The 15,638-nt window shown below is 38.1% G+C and overlaps 2 protein-coding genes across 5 annotated transcripts; both read left to right on the forward strand.

Annotated features, from left to right (window-relative positions):
• Positions 1 to 280: 280 nt before the first annotated feature.
• hce2l1 (high choriolytic enzyme 2-like 1) lies at positions 281 to 4,148 on the forward strand. Of its 2 annotated transcripts, none has more exons than XM_007570293.2 (9): positions 281 to 725; positions 834 to 885; positions 1,689 to 1,748; positions 1,822 to 1,974; positions 2,070 to 2,187; positions 2,265 to 2,443; positions 2,524 to 2,605; positions 3,564 to 3,688; positions 3,791 to 4,148. In XM_007570293.2, the coding sequence occupies exons 1-9, from the start codon at positions 435 to 437 to the stop codon at positions 3,799 to 3,801; spliced, it is 1,071 nt and encodes a 356-aa protein (XP_007570355.2). In that variant the 5' UTR covers positions 281 to 434; the 3' UTR covers positions 3,802 to 4,148. The 2 variants fall into 2 exon arrangements, with proteins under 2 accessions (XP_007570355.2, XP_007570354.2); XM_007570292.2 differs by having other exon boundaries at positions 282 to 725; positions 834 to 903.
• Positions 4,149 to 4,552: 404 nt separating this feature from the next.
• On the forward strand, positions 4,553 to 10,860 carry LOC103150602 (transformer-2 protein homolog beta-like). 3 transcript variants are annotated; one of them, XM_016680808.1, is made up of 9 exons: positions 4,553 to 4,680; positions 7,828 to 7,961; positions 8,085 to 8,247; positions 8,477 to 8,665; positions 8,771 to 8,886; positions 9,079 to 9,081; positions 9,708 to 9,842; positions 9,971 to 10,041; positions 10,129 to 10,860. In XM_016680808.1, exons 1-9 carry the CDS (start codon positions 4,657 to 4,659, stop codon positions 10,137 to 10,139), a joined length of 846 nt encoding a protein of 281 aa, XP_016536294.1. In that variant the 5' UTR covers positions 4,553 to 4,656; the 3' UTR covers positions 10,140 to 10,860. The 3 variants fall into 3 exon arrangements, with proteins under 3 accessions (XP_016536294.1, XP_007570357.1, XP_007570356.1); XM_007570295.2 differs by lacking the exon at positions 9,079 to 9,081 and having other exon boundaries at positions 9,720 to 9,842; XM_007570294.2 differs by lacking the exon at positions 9,079 to 9,081 and having other exon boundaries at positions 4,555 to 4,680; positions 9,711 to 9,842.
• Positions 10,861 to 15,638: the final 4,778 nt, after the last annotated feature.

Genomic DNA, 15,638 nt, shown 5'->3' on the forward strand with positions numbered 1-15,638 from the left:
CATTAAATAAAGAAAAAAAATTGCAGTTCATTTGATTCTAGAAATCAAATAGAAATACTGGCTAACAGAAAGCCAGTCCAGTTTATACTGAAATAATTCCTCCTGGCCATATTTTCCAATCATTTTAGTGATACGATAACCATAAGCGGCAGATTTCACTGTTACCACACACCACTCATCCTTTAAGTGTTTACCTCTCAAAATTGCCCCTTAATAAAAATAGGAACGATGTTTGGGGAGGGATTTATTATGTTTATATATGTTTACCTGAGCTGTCGTTATCATCTGATAGTATATCACTAAATCACTGGTTACCACTACAGTCAGACTCAAATTGCTGGTCTTGCAGGACTGGGTGGAGAGTTATTCCTCTGAAAGCAACTGCTTTGATAGCAAAACACCTCTAAGTGTCTCATTTCAGAAAGTGCTGAATAATGAAGGCCAGCAGCGGGACCACCTGTTGCGGATCAGTAGTGGACTTGAGTAAATTACACCCGCTGGATGATGAGAGGTCTCAGCCCACGCTCTCATCACAGGAGTGGGGCCCAATCAGTACAGGGCAGTGGAGGAGAAGTGGGTATATAGATCCAGTGAAGGTGGGAACTTTGCTGAGCAGTGATCTGAAACTGGGGAAACGACCTGAAAAAGCAAATATGGTTTCTAGAGTTGTGCTTCTAGGCGTCTTGTTTGGCGTGCTCATCCCGGTGGATATGGTCCCCGTTAAGGTCAGTGCCAAGAGAAAATGCTTTTATAGAGAGAGGTAGATTTATTGTACTCTAGAGTTAAATGATTTATTGATAATACTATGTATCTATTTACAACATTACTGACAGAATTCCACTGACGTACATGAGGGCAAACTGAGACTGAAGAGGAAATACTCTGGTGAGCTCTTTGAAGAAGGTATTTACATACAGCTGCATCTCAGTATGAATATGATCAATTCAAGAAGTGAAACTCGTATAGAATTATTACATGCAGAGTGGCATATTTAAAGTGTTTATTTCTGTTTGTTGAAACATCATATTAGATCAGTATAGTGCCCTACTAATAAAAATATGTCCTACTCGGTTGCGACTCCTTTTGCCATGATTTACAGCATTAGTGCAGCTTTTTTTTGAAGGCACTCGATTGTGGTTCTGTTAATTTCTTTAATGGTGGCCTGCGGCTTCTAAGTCTTGTTGGAAAATTAAATCAGTATAGGTTTTTTATGAAGCTTTTTCCTTTAACTAAACTTTCCATTAATATGTTGTCATGCAGCACTCTGTGAACAACCAGCTTCTTCAGCAAAGGCCTTTCGAGGCTTACACTCCTTCTGCACGGTGTTAGTAACTGTATTCTGGGAAACTGTCAAGTCGGCAGTTTTTCCCAGCTCTGGTCTCCAATATGACACAAGATAACCTTTTTATATTAAAAATCATTTGCCTGGTCTAATGTAATATTCCAATTTTTTGAGTAACAAAATTCTGGGTTCCTTAATATCCATCTGTGATTCGTAAACTATAATTGTAAAAATTAATGAAAAAAAAAAAACTTAAAATCTTTCAAACTAGTTTCACTTTTTGAATTGTCTTACCTTTTAATGATATTCTAATTTACTGAGATGCACATTTACATGCAGTGATATTGTACATTTGAAACTATAACATTTACAAAACCGACAAGGATCACTATGTTTTTGTGTTAAGATGAGCTCATGGACCGAGATGAAATGACCGCAATGGATCAGATCCTAGAAGTCAACAGCAGTAAGTGCAATGTAAATTGAAATAAACTGTGTTGATTCACTCTTTGTAAGCTTTGTTAAATGTTGCACTTCAGGGCTGCGGGCACCCAGAGGATTGTCATTCAGAGAAGGAGATATTGCCTATTCATACGTGCGCAGTGCCATAAACTGCCCTGGGAATGCCTGTCTGTGGCCCAAATCAATTGATGGATTTGTTTACGTTCCCTACCTCCTCTCTCCTGTATACGGTAGGAATTCATTTTAAAGAGGTTTACAGATCAACACACTTTGGTCTATTTTAATTAAATAGTCTTGTTGTTGTTGTTTTTTTTTTTATCTGTAGATGATATGGACAGAATCACAATAGAAACAGGAATGCAAGAAATTTCCTCTGGAACCTGCATCAAATTTATTCCTCGCACTCATGAGGCCAGCTTCCTTGACATCCAGCCTAGATACGGGTGAGACGGACTCCTTACTTCATGTAACTCTGCTTTGTGTGAGGAAGCACTGTAAGGTTTACTCTGTGCTCCCCCAGTTGCTGGTCGTTTCTGGGGCAGACCGGGGGAAGCCAGACCTTGTCACTGCAGACTCCTGGATGCATGTGGTCGGGGATTGCTGCTCATGAATTCATGCACGCCCTCGGCTTTGTGCACGAGCAATCCCGCTCGGACCGAGACCACTATGTCACCATTGTGTGGAAGAACATCTTGCCAGGTTTGGATGAATGGCCGTGACCAGAGATTTCCAATACATTTGAATTAAATAAGTCTAATGTCCCTTTTTCTGTGTGACAGAACAAATACACAACTTCAGGAAACAGGCGACGAACAATCTGAACAGCCCATACGACTACAGTTCTGTCATGCATTATGGACGGTGAGATGCTGCTTAAGGCAACATATAGTGTGTGTCTTCTGTGTTTGCTTTTTCTGTCACTTAAATTTTTAAAACAAATTTTATATAAAATAAATATGAGTTAAGTATGTACAAAAGGCAATCTTCGAAAAATTAGTTAGCTATTAAGAGGAAAACAGCAATACAAACCAGCCTGGCCCTGGGTGAAAAAGTAATTGTTAATTCATGCATTAACTCTTTTTTTGGAAGAACATCCTGTGGACTGATGAGAACAAAGTTGAACTTTTCAGATGAGGATGTGTCCAGTTACATTTGTAATAAAATCATTATACAAGGTGATCAGGGGCTGCTATTCTACTTCAGTATATGGATGAGTTATTGGAACTAATTAAGCCATGCAGTCCAGGCATCAGGTTTATGATGTTGCAGCAGGATATCAATCCAAAGTATGCAAATAAGTCCAAATGTGAATGGCTAAAGACCAAAACACAATCACGGTTTTGAAGTGCCTCATCAAAGTCCAGACTGGGATCCAGTTGAGTTACCATAGCTTTCCAGTTCATGCTAAAAATCCCTATAAGGTGGCAGAATTAAAACTATTCTGTAAAGAAGAGTGGGTCAAAATTCCTAAGGAGAGATGTAAAACACTCATTGCCACCAACAAAATTCTTGATGGCAATTGTTACTAGCAAAAGTGTTAATGTTTAGAGAATTTTTTTTTAAGTGGGGCCGTTTGTTTCCATAGCATGTGTCCCTTATGAACTAAATCATCATATAATAACTAAACATTTTATTTACTTAAGTAATCTTATGAGTAAAATATTTGATGAGCTGAAACATTTAACTGTGATTTTAAAAAACCCACAAAAACAGAAGAAATTTGATTAAGGATTAATACTTTTTAGAATCAATTCAAAAATAAACTCTTTGCCTTAATGAATGCTGGGGTAACCTTACATTTTCTAAATCTCTGCTTCAGATATGCCTTCTCTGAGGACGGTGGACCAACAATCATTCCCAAACCAGACCCTTACATTCCTATTGGCCAACGAGATGGACCTAGTCCACTTGACCTGCATAAAATAAATGTTCTTTATAGCTGTGGTATGTAAAATGACACACAAACATCTCCAAAAAAAAAAGAAAAAAAAAAAAGGAATTTAAAATAATTTTTAATCTGCTTGATTGTTTTGTTCTCACTTACAGGTGTTAATTAGTAATGAATTTGAACATCTCAGCTGTACGGTCCTGCCAGATGTCTGAAGTACATATTCTCGAGTAAATGATGCAGAACTCAAGATAAATTATTTTTGCAGTAGATGTGCTTTTATTATTACGAGGTCTAAGTTTTTTTCAAATTGTGTTTATTGTTTTTTAGTGCAAGGCCATTGAATTGCTAAAAGCATCAGTTAAGCTATGAATCACTCAAATATATACATCAATAAACATACTCAGTGCTGAAGCTCTAGATAATTGTTTCAAGTGTCTTAAAAAATAATTCTGTACCATCCTCTCTGTCACTCCCACTATTATGTCCGCTTAAATAAAGAAAATGCAACAGAAAGTCTTGTGGCCAGTTTCACAATTTGTGTACTTATCAGAGATTGGTTATTAAATCTGATCCTCTTATAAACAAAACGACAGCACAGCAGTAATAACATGACCTTGTCTGACAGCACTGAAAACATCAAGAGCCTCACACGTGCTCCCGCAAAATGGTGACTACCTGAACTGGAGATAATAAAAAAAAAGATATTATTATCAAATAAAAGTAAATTAAATAGAATTCACAAGTAATTGTCAAATTTGTTGCACTCCTGTTTGAGATGTGTAATATGTTTAAAAAACAAAACAACAACAAAAAATCTCCAATAAATATATTTCAACTTTATGAAATGACGTACGTTTTTACGTTATTAAGTCACGTGGTTGTGAAAACAGTTGAGGAAGGGAGGAGCTACAGTTTTACATTACTGCACACACACATACACACACGCGACCATAGTCGTTAGCCTCGCATATTAGTATCAGGTAGACTATTTCTCCGTGTAGCTTATTCTATAGCACTAAAAATGAGCGACAATGAAAAAGGCCGGGTATGTATGAACTCTGATTTAGTTTTTTTATTTTTATTTTATTTTTTTACTTCCTATGGTTCATGAAGAGCAACGAAAAAAGCCATTTGACGAGAAAACTTGTCATATTAACGGTTTTTGTTATTTATCAACTGACACCACTGACCAAATGCTCACCTTCGTAGCTTGACATTCCAGTTGTAGTTTCATATGTGAATTTCTCTAACGCATTAAAAACGTTGATATAACATAAACTGAGTATAAAATTTCCTGCAAAAACGTATGTTGCTAACTTTAGCTACCTGGCTAATGCTAGCATTTCAATGTTAACTAGGCCTTAGGCTAACGATGAAGAAGCTGGCTTCCGATTCGTATCCAAGTGATTCGCCACCAGCTGTTACAAAATATATTTTTAGCAACACGTTAAATTAGATCTGGCGCTAAAACGATAAAAGTCTCACTCATGCAGTTTAGGATTATTTATCATGCATTAAATTCCTGGGCTACAGAAGGTTGTAGAGTAAAAAATGATCGGTTTATGTTTTAGCAACTCAAATTGATTTAAAAATATTTATACGACATATGACAAATATAAACCTTATGTATATTTAAGCATGTACAGAGATTGTCTTTTACATGAAGACAGCTGTTTTGTCAATTCATAAATAGGTTTCTATTCGTCGGTTCCTATCTTTATTGTTAATTTAAGGTGTTAATATCTCCTTTCTCTTTAGCAACCTTTTCATTAAGTGAGAGCTTTAAACAGCAAAAAGACAGACACTGCAAGTCAGGTAAACCAAAGTCTTGTCGTAAGCATAGAAATTTCATTTTCGATGTCCTTTGATAGAATATTCTAGAACGTCGAGGTGACGCCGTTTTGTTGCACATGAAATTAAATCTTACGTTATGCAATATGCGTTTCGTTTGGCTCATTTTTAGGGTAGGTTTTATACTTATTTAAAATATGCACTTCGTTTAGTAATGTTGACTGAACAGCAGTCTGGGGTTTCCTTATCGGTTTTTGGCGCGCCTAGCCCGCGCCATTAAATCGACACGGAAGAGTAAAAATAATTTGCTGTTTTAAATCAAACAGCCTCAAGATTCTTCATTTGTTTCACCTCGGTCATGCAGGTTGTAATATTCGCTGTTTAAACAGGCGCTTCAATGAATTGCTCGTCTGAGTAGACAATGAAGAACGATGCTGAAGTTGGTGTCCGATTCACAGCTGCAGATTCTTTAAAGGGCTATTTCACAAAATTCGACGAATGCAGTTTTTATTCCGCTTTGGTTTGAAATCTAAAATACAAGTATGTTTAAAATTTGAAGCTGGATAATTTTATACACATTGCATATTCAGAAATGCAGTTTGTGATGTATGTTATTTGTGGAAAATGTAAAGCGGTGCTCCTTTTTTTAATTTAAATGGTCAGTGGTACAAACCACAAACATGTTGTTAAATCTGTCATTAACCTAGAAATATGTCTTTAAGTTTATCTGGGATTTGTAGTGTTTGAGGTGATCCCATTATCAGTTGGTTTTAATTCTACAAAAGCTTTAATTTTTTTTTCATAAATTGAGTGCTTATTTCACAAACTGTGTTTTGTTATTAATGTAAAGAGCATACATTAACACAAATCATTGCTGGGTATCTAGTTTAGGTCAAAATTATCACGTTTGTAAATATAATGAAAAAGCCCTTTTATTCATAGAACAAAGCTGAGTTTCCAATTAGACGCGAACATCAGGAACAGCAGTGTAGCTTCTTCATCTTTCCATTGTTGGGTGTACAAACCCTTCTGCTGAAGTATGAACCTGGCTTTGATTTAGCAAGTAACGTCCTCACTTGTGAACACCTCAAATATTTATCTTCAATCATCTTGTGAATTGTTGAACGCCTGCTTAACCAGTTAGCAGTATGCCGAAGGGTAGGGCAGATCTGGTTTTTCAGTGAAGATAATTGCACATTGGCATTTACGGGATATGCGTACTCGCTGCTTTTTGATGGAGGTGAATACAAATGATTTGTAACTTTAACTTGAGGTTGTTTTGGTTAACCTAGATTTACTGTATTTTTGGGTAAAATGGGAGGTAATAGGGTGGGTTTAATTCTGATTATGACCTTTTCATTTACAGTGGTTTTATCTTCACTATGAAAGGAATGCAATTTAACGGGAACTGTTTTAAACAAGACTACTTTTATTTTTTTGTAAGTAAAAAAGGATAAGGTGTGTTTAAAATTAGGAACAAATGGATGCGCTGTGTGTATTTTTTTGTGTTCAAAATCCCTGGGTTTCCATCAGACACAGGGTTGACCAATTGGCTGCAATGCTCATTGAGCAACAATTTACAGAACTATTGCATCTTCCCTTTTATTGCAATCTTATTTTTTTATAAAATTACTTGAAAGACACTGTAGTGAATGTGGAACCACTGAAAGTGAAATGAATCCAACTAACACTGAGCATTTGCAAACTTTTAACATTTGTCACAAAATCCTGATGAAAATTTGAATGAGCGTGCCGTTTTAATTGTAGTCATAAATTCTTCATCCTTTTCTTTTCCATTAAGGTTAAGGTTCGACGAAGAAAATGCAGAAGAAGTCTCATGTCCACTTTATTTTCAGTAATATGAAGCTCAGATGTGTGAAGCTGAATTGTTGAATGCATGCTAAACATGAGGAGGGAAGAACTTTGAGCAGTGTGTGAGAAGGGGAAGTCAGAAGATGTAAGAAAATTGAAGAAAGAAGAATAATGTGAAGTAATGAAGTTACAGAAATGAAGTTAAGGAAGTAATCTGGATAAGGTCGCTGCGCTAAGTAATTTTCTGGTCTATTTATCCAATGCGTGCATGTCATTGTTATTGAATACATCACACTTTAATTTATGTTATTGCTATTTTATTTTGTCTTTTATTTTTGTAATCTTAATTATCTAATTATACTTGCTGATGTAATCCTAGTGATAACATCCTTCCACTGGTTAGATAAAATAGCTTTAACCCTGCATTCATAATTGCCAATTTCTACGTTTTGTGTATCATTTTTTTTTCCTTCAAATTTTCCAGGATAGTTTTAAATCTCAACTACAGAGTTGTAGCACATTTCTTCATATTTATCACTTCTTCTGTGATGATGACGTCCTTCTGTGTGTGTGTGTGTGGTTCGTTCAGGAGTCTCGCTCCGCTTCCAGGAGCGCGAGTCCCCATGCCCCTGGGAAGTCGGCGAGCCGCTCTCCAGCTCGTTCAAAAGATGGATCCCACCATTCCCGTTCTAAGTCCTGGTCCCGCTCCAGGTCCAGATCAGGGTGAGTTTTATTTATTCATTTATTTATTTATTTATTTTTTTAAAGAGCAAATAGTGGCACAGAAATCAGATCCTTCAAGCGGTGTTTTGGATAAATGTTAAAAGTTTGTCTCTGCCGTTTCAGCTCCCATTCTAACCACGGCTCTCATAAGCACTACAGCCATTCTCGGTCGCGCTCCAGGTCCGGCAGGCGCCGGTCCCGCAGCCGCTCCTACAGTGGAGAGCGCCGCCGCAGGAGCCTCAGTCATTCCCCCATGTCTAATCGCCGCAGGCACATCGGCAATCGGGTGTGTTGTTTTTGAAAAATAAAGTGTATTCATTCATTATGTTTGTGGAGTAGCACAGTATCAGAAAAAAAACTAATGGCAATTATTATGATGGTATCCATTGTGAGTAACCCATGTTTTTTTTTCTCCCATGTTTTGATCTTGCATTACCAGTCTGGAAATAAATGTGTATATTTTTGTGTAATTAATTTCTGTAAAATGTAAACTTTTAATTTTCCTGAAACTTCAGGCTAATCCAGATCCAAATGCTTGCCTGGGAGTGTTTGGCCTGAGCCTGTACACCACAGAGAGGGATCTGAGGGACGTCTTCTCTAAGTACGGGCCCCTGGCGGATGTTTGCATCGTGTACGACCAGCAGTCCAGGCGCTCCAGGGGCTTTGCTTTTGTTTACTTTGAGAACACAGCTGATGCTAAAGAGGTAGTGCATTTTATCCAAACAATTATTATTAAAAAACATTAAAAAAAATCTAAATAGAAACACTGCTTGGGATTTTGTATAAAAACACACTTTGTTTGCTATCAGGCAAAGGACCGAGCGAATGGCATGGAGCTGGACGGTCGTAGAATCCGGGTGGATTTCTCAATCACAAAAAGACCTCACACCCCGACCCCGGGAATCTACATGGGACGGCCCACATAGTACGTCAGCTACAGCGAATAGTGTGTGTGTGTGTGTGTGTGAATGAATAACTCCTGTGCCTTAAAAAAATGGTTATCTCCTTTTTATACAGTTCCCCCCCCGCCCCCCCCCAATTTAACACCACTAATTTCAAAACATTTTTTTGAGAATTTAAGTGATAGATTAAAACTAACTGGTGCCTGACTGTGAAGTGGTTTTTTTTAGTTGTGCTTGCCAACAGGGACAATGATACTCCTAGTCAAACGGTGGAGCCAAGCACAAAACGGATATAAAGTTGGTTCAGATCAGTTGCAAAGGAAAGGATTAAAATCGGTTTGTTTTTATGAAATACAGTAAGAAGAAATCTTTACTCATTAACTTGAGAATTTCTGCCAAGACTCTAAAGATTGCTGTTCAGTGCACTACGTCCTGTCTGGTGGAGCTGGAACTGTTTTACAGAGATTCATCGAGTGAAATTTCATACTTTAAATTTGTATAGCTAGTAGAGCCACACTCTGTGTGTGACCAGTTTCATGTTTGCAAGTAGAGTTTAAGAAACAAATAATTCCACTTCCAAATTAAGCATAACGATTTTGTTTTTGAACCTGTCGCATAAAATCCCCTCCCAGAAAAATACATTTAAGTTGTTAGTCGTGATGTGAAAAAGTTATAAATCGTTTCATGAAGCTTTGTAGGTGTTTTGAAATTTAAACTCCGATAAGCATGGCTGCCTGTAATGGAGCTCCTGATGAGATGCTGAGCATAAAAACCTTGTGTTTTAAAATTAAACAGGAATATGTTACTTGTGTGCATTATGGTTTTACATCTGACTGTTTCTCATCAGTGGTGGCGGTGGTGGCGGAGGTCCCGGTGGTCCTCGGCGCTATTCACGCGACTACGACCGTGGCTATGACCGTGGATACGATAGAGGTGGCTATGATCGCTATGACGACAGGGACTACTACAGATCATACAGGTAACACTCCCAGTTTGTCAGTTGGTATTTTGCTGATTATCATTGAAGAATCAAAGCTCTGTTCTCTTTGTCCTGCTTTTTGTTTTAATTCTAAATGTTACTGGTAAGAAAATTTGTTTCAATTTTAGACGAAGATCTCCATCACCATACTACAGAGGAGCATACAGATCTCGATCAAGATCCCGGTCTTATTCTCCTCGTAAGTCCAAATATTACCCGCAGTCGTCTTAAAACGTCCGCTTGTTTGTTTGTAGGGTTTTTAACTAACGGCTGCTTTCTTTCACAGGTCGCTATTGAGCAGATCAGGAAGACATAAATCCCTTTTTTTCCATGGACAGACGAGGCGTTTCTCCTAAAGATTTGACTTTCTTGTAGATATCATATTCTTAAGGTGATATATTGCTTTCTTTAATGTGGAGTTTCATGGGAAAAATTTGTGCAAAGTCCTGAGAGAGCAGAATACCAGCAGTGTAAGCTTAGCAATGTACTGATGTGAAAAGTGTTGGCAGAAAACCTTTTCACCCGTTTCTGCCCCTGTGGTAGTTATCCCTCTGCACAATGTGAAACTTGGAAGATGCTCGTCTGCTTATTCTCAGCTGGTTAGTTTATTGTGTAATTTGGAGCTTAAAAATTTCAACCTTGGTTGAATCTTTGTGATTCATTAGGCACTATTGTTCTCCAGAGACACTTTTTTTTTTTAACTTCAGAGAACATTCAGTGTCTGGTCATGACAACATACTCCTATTTAACAGACAAATTTCTCATTCAACTCCACATTAAAGAAACCAAACAGATGATGACGACGATGATGATCACCACTCTTCCTCTTCCCTATCATTAATCAGTGAAAATGGAAAAACACATTTGAAGCAGTGTGTCCTTGTTTTAAATTTTAAATGTACAGGCCAGTGTTGTTCTAACTGGCGTGTTAATTTATGGGGTTTTCTTGTGTACAAACTGAGTGAGAATTCAGCAAAATTTAAACAAATTAAAAGGGAATAGTTTTCTTTTCCACCAAGACTTGTGTCGTTTTTGAAGACTCTGGCATTCTTTCTCTCTTATCCTAAAAACCTTTTTTTATGAATATGCTTTAGATATATAATTTACATACAGCAAAGTCTGTGTTTAACTTTTAGCTTAGAAATATTTTTAAATGGTGACAAATTTGAGCTTTTTTCTCTTCTGGTTTTGACATGTTTGGATTTTTGCACAGAAAATTAACTGTTGTAAACTATGCAGATGAGTTTTAATCAGAATTTATGCAAAGTTTGTAAAACTCATGAAACAATTTGACATTTAGGCTTTGCTTTAAAATACAATTAAGACCTTCCACACTGGTTTGGATTGAGTTTCTATGTTCATTCCCTCCTGATTCATGAAAGTGATATGTTGTAGTGATATTTTCTATGATTTGGCTGGGAAGCTGGCATTTCAATAGCTGGATAAACGGCAACTTTTAAGAGTTTTTGTGAGGACTTTGAATTCAATCTTCTGAAACTGGGAAAGAAAAAAAATGTGTCCATGTGAGACATGATGCATTTGCTCACTGGATGGCTTTTCTCATAATCAAGTCACAGGTAAATTCACCTTCACAGCCATGAGATCAGGTTATTTTCCTTACCCAGTTCAAATTGATGTTTGCTGCTGCTCACATGAAGAGAAACAAGCTTCATCAAACAAGAGGAAACTGAAGTTCAACAACTACCCCTGCTGGTCACTGTGAACCTCTGAAAAGTCCTCAGAAGGGTGTTATAATGGATTACCCAAAGATTAATTTGACCAAGATAAGGTACAAATGATCAGTTTTGTTCTTTCTGGCTGTTGTAGTTCAGCTCTAAGACACATGGGGTTTTTTTGTACCAGATTAGGTGAATTGTCCTTATTTTGCTGTAAATGTGTACCTTTTAAATGAAACCAACAAGCAAATTCTAAGGAAGAGTAGTTTGGTTTCATTTTACAGGAAAGTGGACAGACACCATATTTAAACTGACGCACCAGGAGGAAGTAGTGTTGAGAAAGTGTGATTTCCTTCAGGTCCTTTCTCAATATCCAAATAGTTGTTTTATATGTTCAGAAATGTACATTGTAATTATTTGCATATTTGTGGAAAGTTCAGTTTTTTCCAATTTTGGCTGATTAAACCAAAGCTGGAGGTAATGAAACATGATAGGGAATGAAAGATGTTAAAAAAAAAACAAAAAAAGAATTATGTGCTAACAAAAGCTGCTGCAAGTTTTAAACCTTTTACTATAATATTCAGTGTTCGGAAAGTGTGTAATATACGCAGGCATTGCAGCAGTCAGGAGACAGAAACCACCCGTTGCACTGCTGGCCACACCTTGGAAATTAATTTCCATGTTCCACCACAAGTCCACATGTATGTGTGTCTCCACGTTCCTCCAAATGTCACATGCATTTCCATTCTGGGTGGAAATAATTTGCACAATCTGAAAGCCCAGTGACCCAATTTTCAGAAAACTGCCTAAAAGCAGAAATTTGTATTTTTGAGTTTTATTGGGGGTTTGGAGCTTGCTCTTTCCATTTTTAACTGTTGATTTTTTTGACTGGCAGCAAAAAAAACAAACAAAAAAAACCCCAAAAACAAAGACCCCACAATAACTGAGCGTGTGTGCATGCCATCGGGAAAGTAAAGAGCTGTTTTGTAAATATGCCACAGTTTGGACATTCCTCTGTTCATACACTGACGGAAACAAGGCAAGAGAGAAGGAGCTGGTCACTCCTGCTGCTGGCACTTTCTGCACTACAGTGGGGTGGCAGTAATGCTCCGAAAGCTCAGGGAAAGAAGTCACATGTAAAGAGAAAAGAATTAGGCTCCTCCCCTTGGGTAACTAGGTACAAGACTACACAACCATGCATGAGCACAGCTGCCACAGCCTTGCAAAGCTTTTGTTTGCAGTCCGCCTTAAAACATGCTTCCCTCCCAAACACACCCATTTGCAAACACTTACACAACCGCCACAGCAAATAAAAGGATTCATGTGTACAGCATCGAGTGGCTCCTTCAAGAATCCCCTTCTGTTCTTATCAGCATTTGGCTTTTCCACCATTTAGGCTGTGCTCAAAAAGGGATTTAGAGACTCTCAGCTATAAATCTAGTTTTCTTTTAATTATTTCTCCAAGAGCAATATGTACAAGGACAGCAGTGTGGTTTCACTTTCTTTATTGCTTTTTTTTGGGTCCGTGTGTTTGTTGAAGGAATACTTTTGTCTGTATTTCAATGTAAATACTACAAAAATCAAATATTTCTCAAACAGGTGCTGAATGCAGTGAAAGGATCCCAGAAATCCATATTTCTGGCTCCCTCATAAATAATTAAAAGCCTCAACTGAGGGAGGGATCATTGGTTTACTGGTTTAAGTCGACAACGATTTGAATTTTCCACACAGCAGCTCCTATTTACTTCCTCCTTCTCCGCTGGCACAAGGGGAGGGACTGTCAAAGATCCCTGGTCTGACGACCTTAAAGACTTCAGAGTTGGACGCTATATAGAATTTAAACTCATTGAATGTAGTGTAATAAAAGTTCCTTGGAATGAGTTCATATTCATAACTCTTTGTATGAACATAGGACTGGTTAAAGTTCCTGAGAAAGTTAAAAAATATATATACATGACCTATGTGGAGTGGGTTACTCTTAGAATGACAAACGTTGCTCATAATAGCGTCCACCGTCCAATCCACCCATTGTCTACACTTGCATATGTTTTCAAGGACATGAACATGTGCTAATATATTGGCATTAAAATCTATACTATAGCCATGAACTTGGGTGAGGTGCAACATTTATTGACTTATCGTCCATTGTCCCCCTTTTTGGGCCTTCAAATGGGATCAGGATCACATATTTGTTGAAAAGAAATGAACACAGTTTCAGTATTTTAAAGTCACAGTCTGTAAATGTTGTATGGACTTTAAACAGCTTGTACAATTTTTTTTTCTAAATTAATAACTAAAAGAAGCTAATTATTTGAACATACACACTTGAAAACATTCACTTACATTATAAAATGTAAAGAAATAAAAAAAAAATTAACAATTTAAACATAAAAAAAATAAAAATGGGGCGACGGGGAGTCTGTTGCCACCGTAAACCCTATAAAGTTCATGTCAGGTTAAACTTGTCCAATTTTGTTGTAAAACCTTAAAATTATTAGTGGCCCCCCGTAGAGCCGCCCTTTCAAGACTTTCTGGAAACGGCCCTGCACTTCCCTTCTCTTCTCACTCCAAACCAAGCCAAGCCCCTTACTCCCATGCAACCTGGAGGCCCTTATTATGATTTGATGAAATAACCCCCCTCTGCCTCCTTTAAGCCCATCCCTTTCGCAGAACACAGCACAGTCATCACCATGCCCCTCTGTACGCCGGACGAGCGGCACATGCACCTCCAAACATTTTTTCTTGTGATTTTTAAGGGAGATTTTGTTTAGAGGCGGCGCTTGTTGGCTCCGGAGTAATAGCGTCGTAACGACACTTTTTTTTTTCTTTTTTTTGCCTCACCTCACCACCACTCCCCCCCTCAGTCCCTGTTGAAAGAGTTTGACCAGGGCCAGAGTTGGTCGGTAACTGGGGGGTCGCTCATTTAGCTCCCTATTATCCTGGAGGACGATTTTTCTTTCCCTCAAAATACATTTTATTTTATTTTTTTTATTTTATTTTTCAAAAATTGGTTTCTGCTGCTCTCAATATCGTCTCACTCCTGAGATCTGGCAAGCCTTTCGAGATTTTCCCCCCTTCTTCTGCTCTTCAGATCATGAACAAACTATATGTTGGGAATTTAAGTCCTTCGGTCACAGTCGAGGACTTGGAGCAGCTCTTCGGGGAGAGGGAGCTGCCAGCGCCCGAGCAGGTCCTGCTAAAATCCGGCTATGCTTTTGTGGACTTCCCCGACCAGAACTCGGCCATAAAGGCTATAGAGACTCTCTCTGGTAAGTGTGTGGATTTTTGATATTTGCGCTGAGTGATGCTTGCTCGCTGCTGACAGGGGAAATCACACTACAGTAGGTCAAAGTAAAAAAAATGTGTAATATTTATTATTTTGGTTTCTTTACAAAAATATATATATAAATAAATAAAATCAACAACAAATCTGTGTTTAGCACGGGACGGTGTTTGTGATTAGAGTTGGAGATATTGGATAAATGATCGATCCCACGCAGGACACACTCGAAAGATACATATATTTTTTTTAGAGGAAAACACCCGCGGTCTTAACGCAAATTTCCACGCGCAAGAATCACCTTTTAATTTCTCCTTTTATTTTAAGGAGATTCCGATAGTGCATGGCGCTACTTTCTTTTTTTCCTTTTTTTTATTTCGCGATCAGCCGCTGGAATGTATATGGGATGGTCTCTGACTGACTGACTGGGTTCGGGTAGGCATAATTATTTTTCACTTATTTTTCGTCCTGATTTTATTGACGAGCGCAGCGCGGCGCCAGCGCGGAAAACTTGTCGGATCCCTGTTCCCCCGGTGTCCGGCTATGTTTTTACGAGGTGTCTTGGAGGTGGGTCACGGGGGTCCGGAGGAAAAGGGCTCATAAACAGGTAGCTGAGTGTTGGAAGAGGAGGTGGAGAGAGGGGGGGAGGAGGAGGAGGAGGACGAGGTGAGACGCTAATTCCGTGCTGCGCCAGGCCACTCGCTCCTTCTATTTGTACGTGATAGTAACCAAAAAAAAAATAAAAAAAACAACAACAACACCGTGGAAGCACCTACCTAACATCTGCTTGGCGTTGTATTCTTTACAGCAGAAACATATATCCCCCCTCATTGCAATGCT

Source organism: Poecilia formosa, unplaced genomic scaffold (genome assembly GCF_000485575.1).
Source record: "Poecilia formosa unplaced genomic scaffold, Poecilia_formosa-5.1.2 Scaffold257, whole genome shotgun sequence".
Classification (NCBI taxonomy): domain Eukaryota; kingdom Metazoa; phylum Chordata; class Actinopteri; order Cyprinodontiformes; family Poeciliidae; genus Poecilia; species Poecilia formosa.

Excerpts from the sequence above, each read along its gene's own strand:
- hce2l1 (XM_007570292.2), top strand. The coding sequence starts at position 435 with ATGAAGGCCAGCAGCGGGACCACCTGTTGCGGATCAGTAGTGGACTTG. Across the intron at positions 904-1,688 it reads TGGTGAGCTCTTTGAAGAAG|ATGAGCTCATGGACCGAGAT; the intron begins GTATTTACATAC and ends TTTTGTGTTAAG. Across the intron at positions 2,444-2,523 it reads GTGGAAGAACATCTTGCCAG|AACAAATACACAACTTCAGG; the intron begins GTTTGGATGAAT and ends TCTGTGTGACAG.
- LOC103150602 (XM_016680808.1), top strand. The coding sequence starts at position 4,657 with ATGAGCGACAATGAAAAAGGCCGG. Across the intron at positions 4,681-7,827 it reads GCGACAATGAAAAAGGCCGG|GAGTCTCGCTCCGCTTCCAG; the intron begins GTATGTATGAAC and ends TGGTTCGTTCAG. Across the intron at positions 9,843-9,970 it reads GACTACTACAGATCATACAG|ACGAAGATCTCCATCACCAT; the intron begins GTAACACTCCCA and ends TTTCAATTTTAG.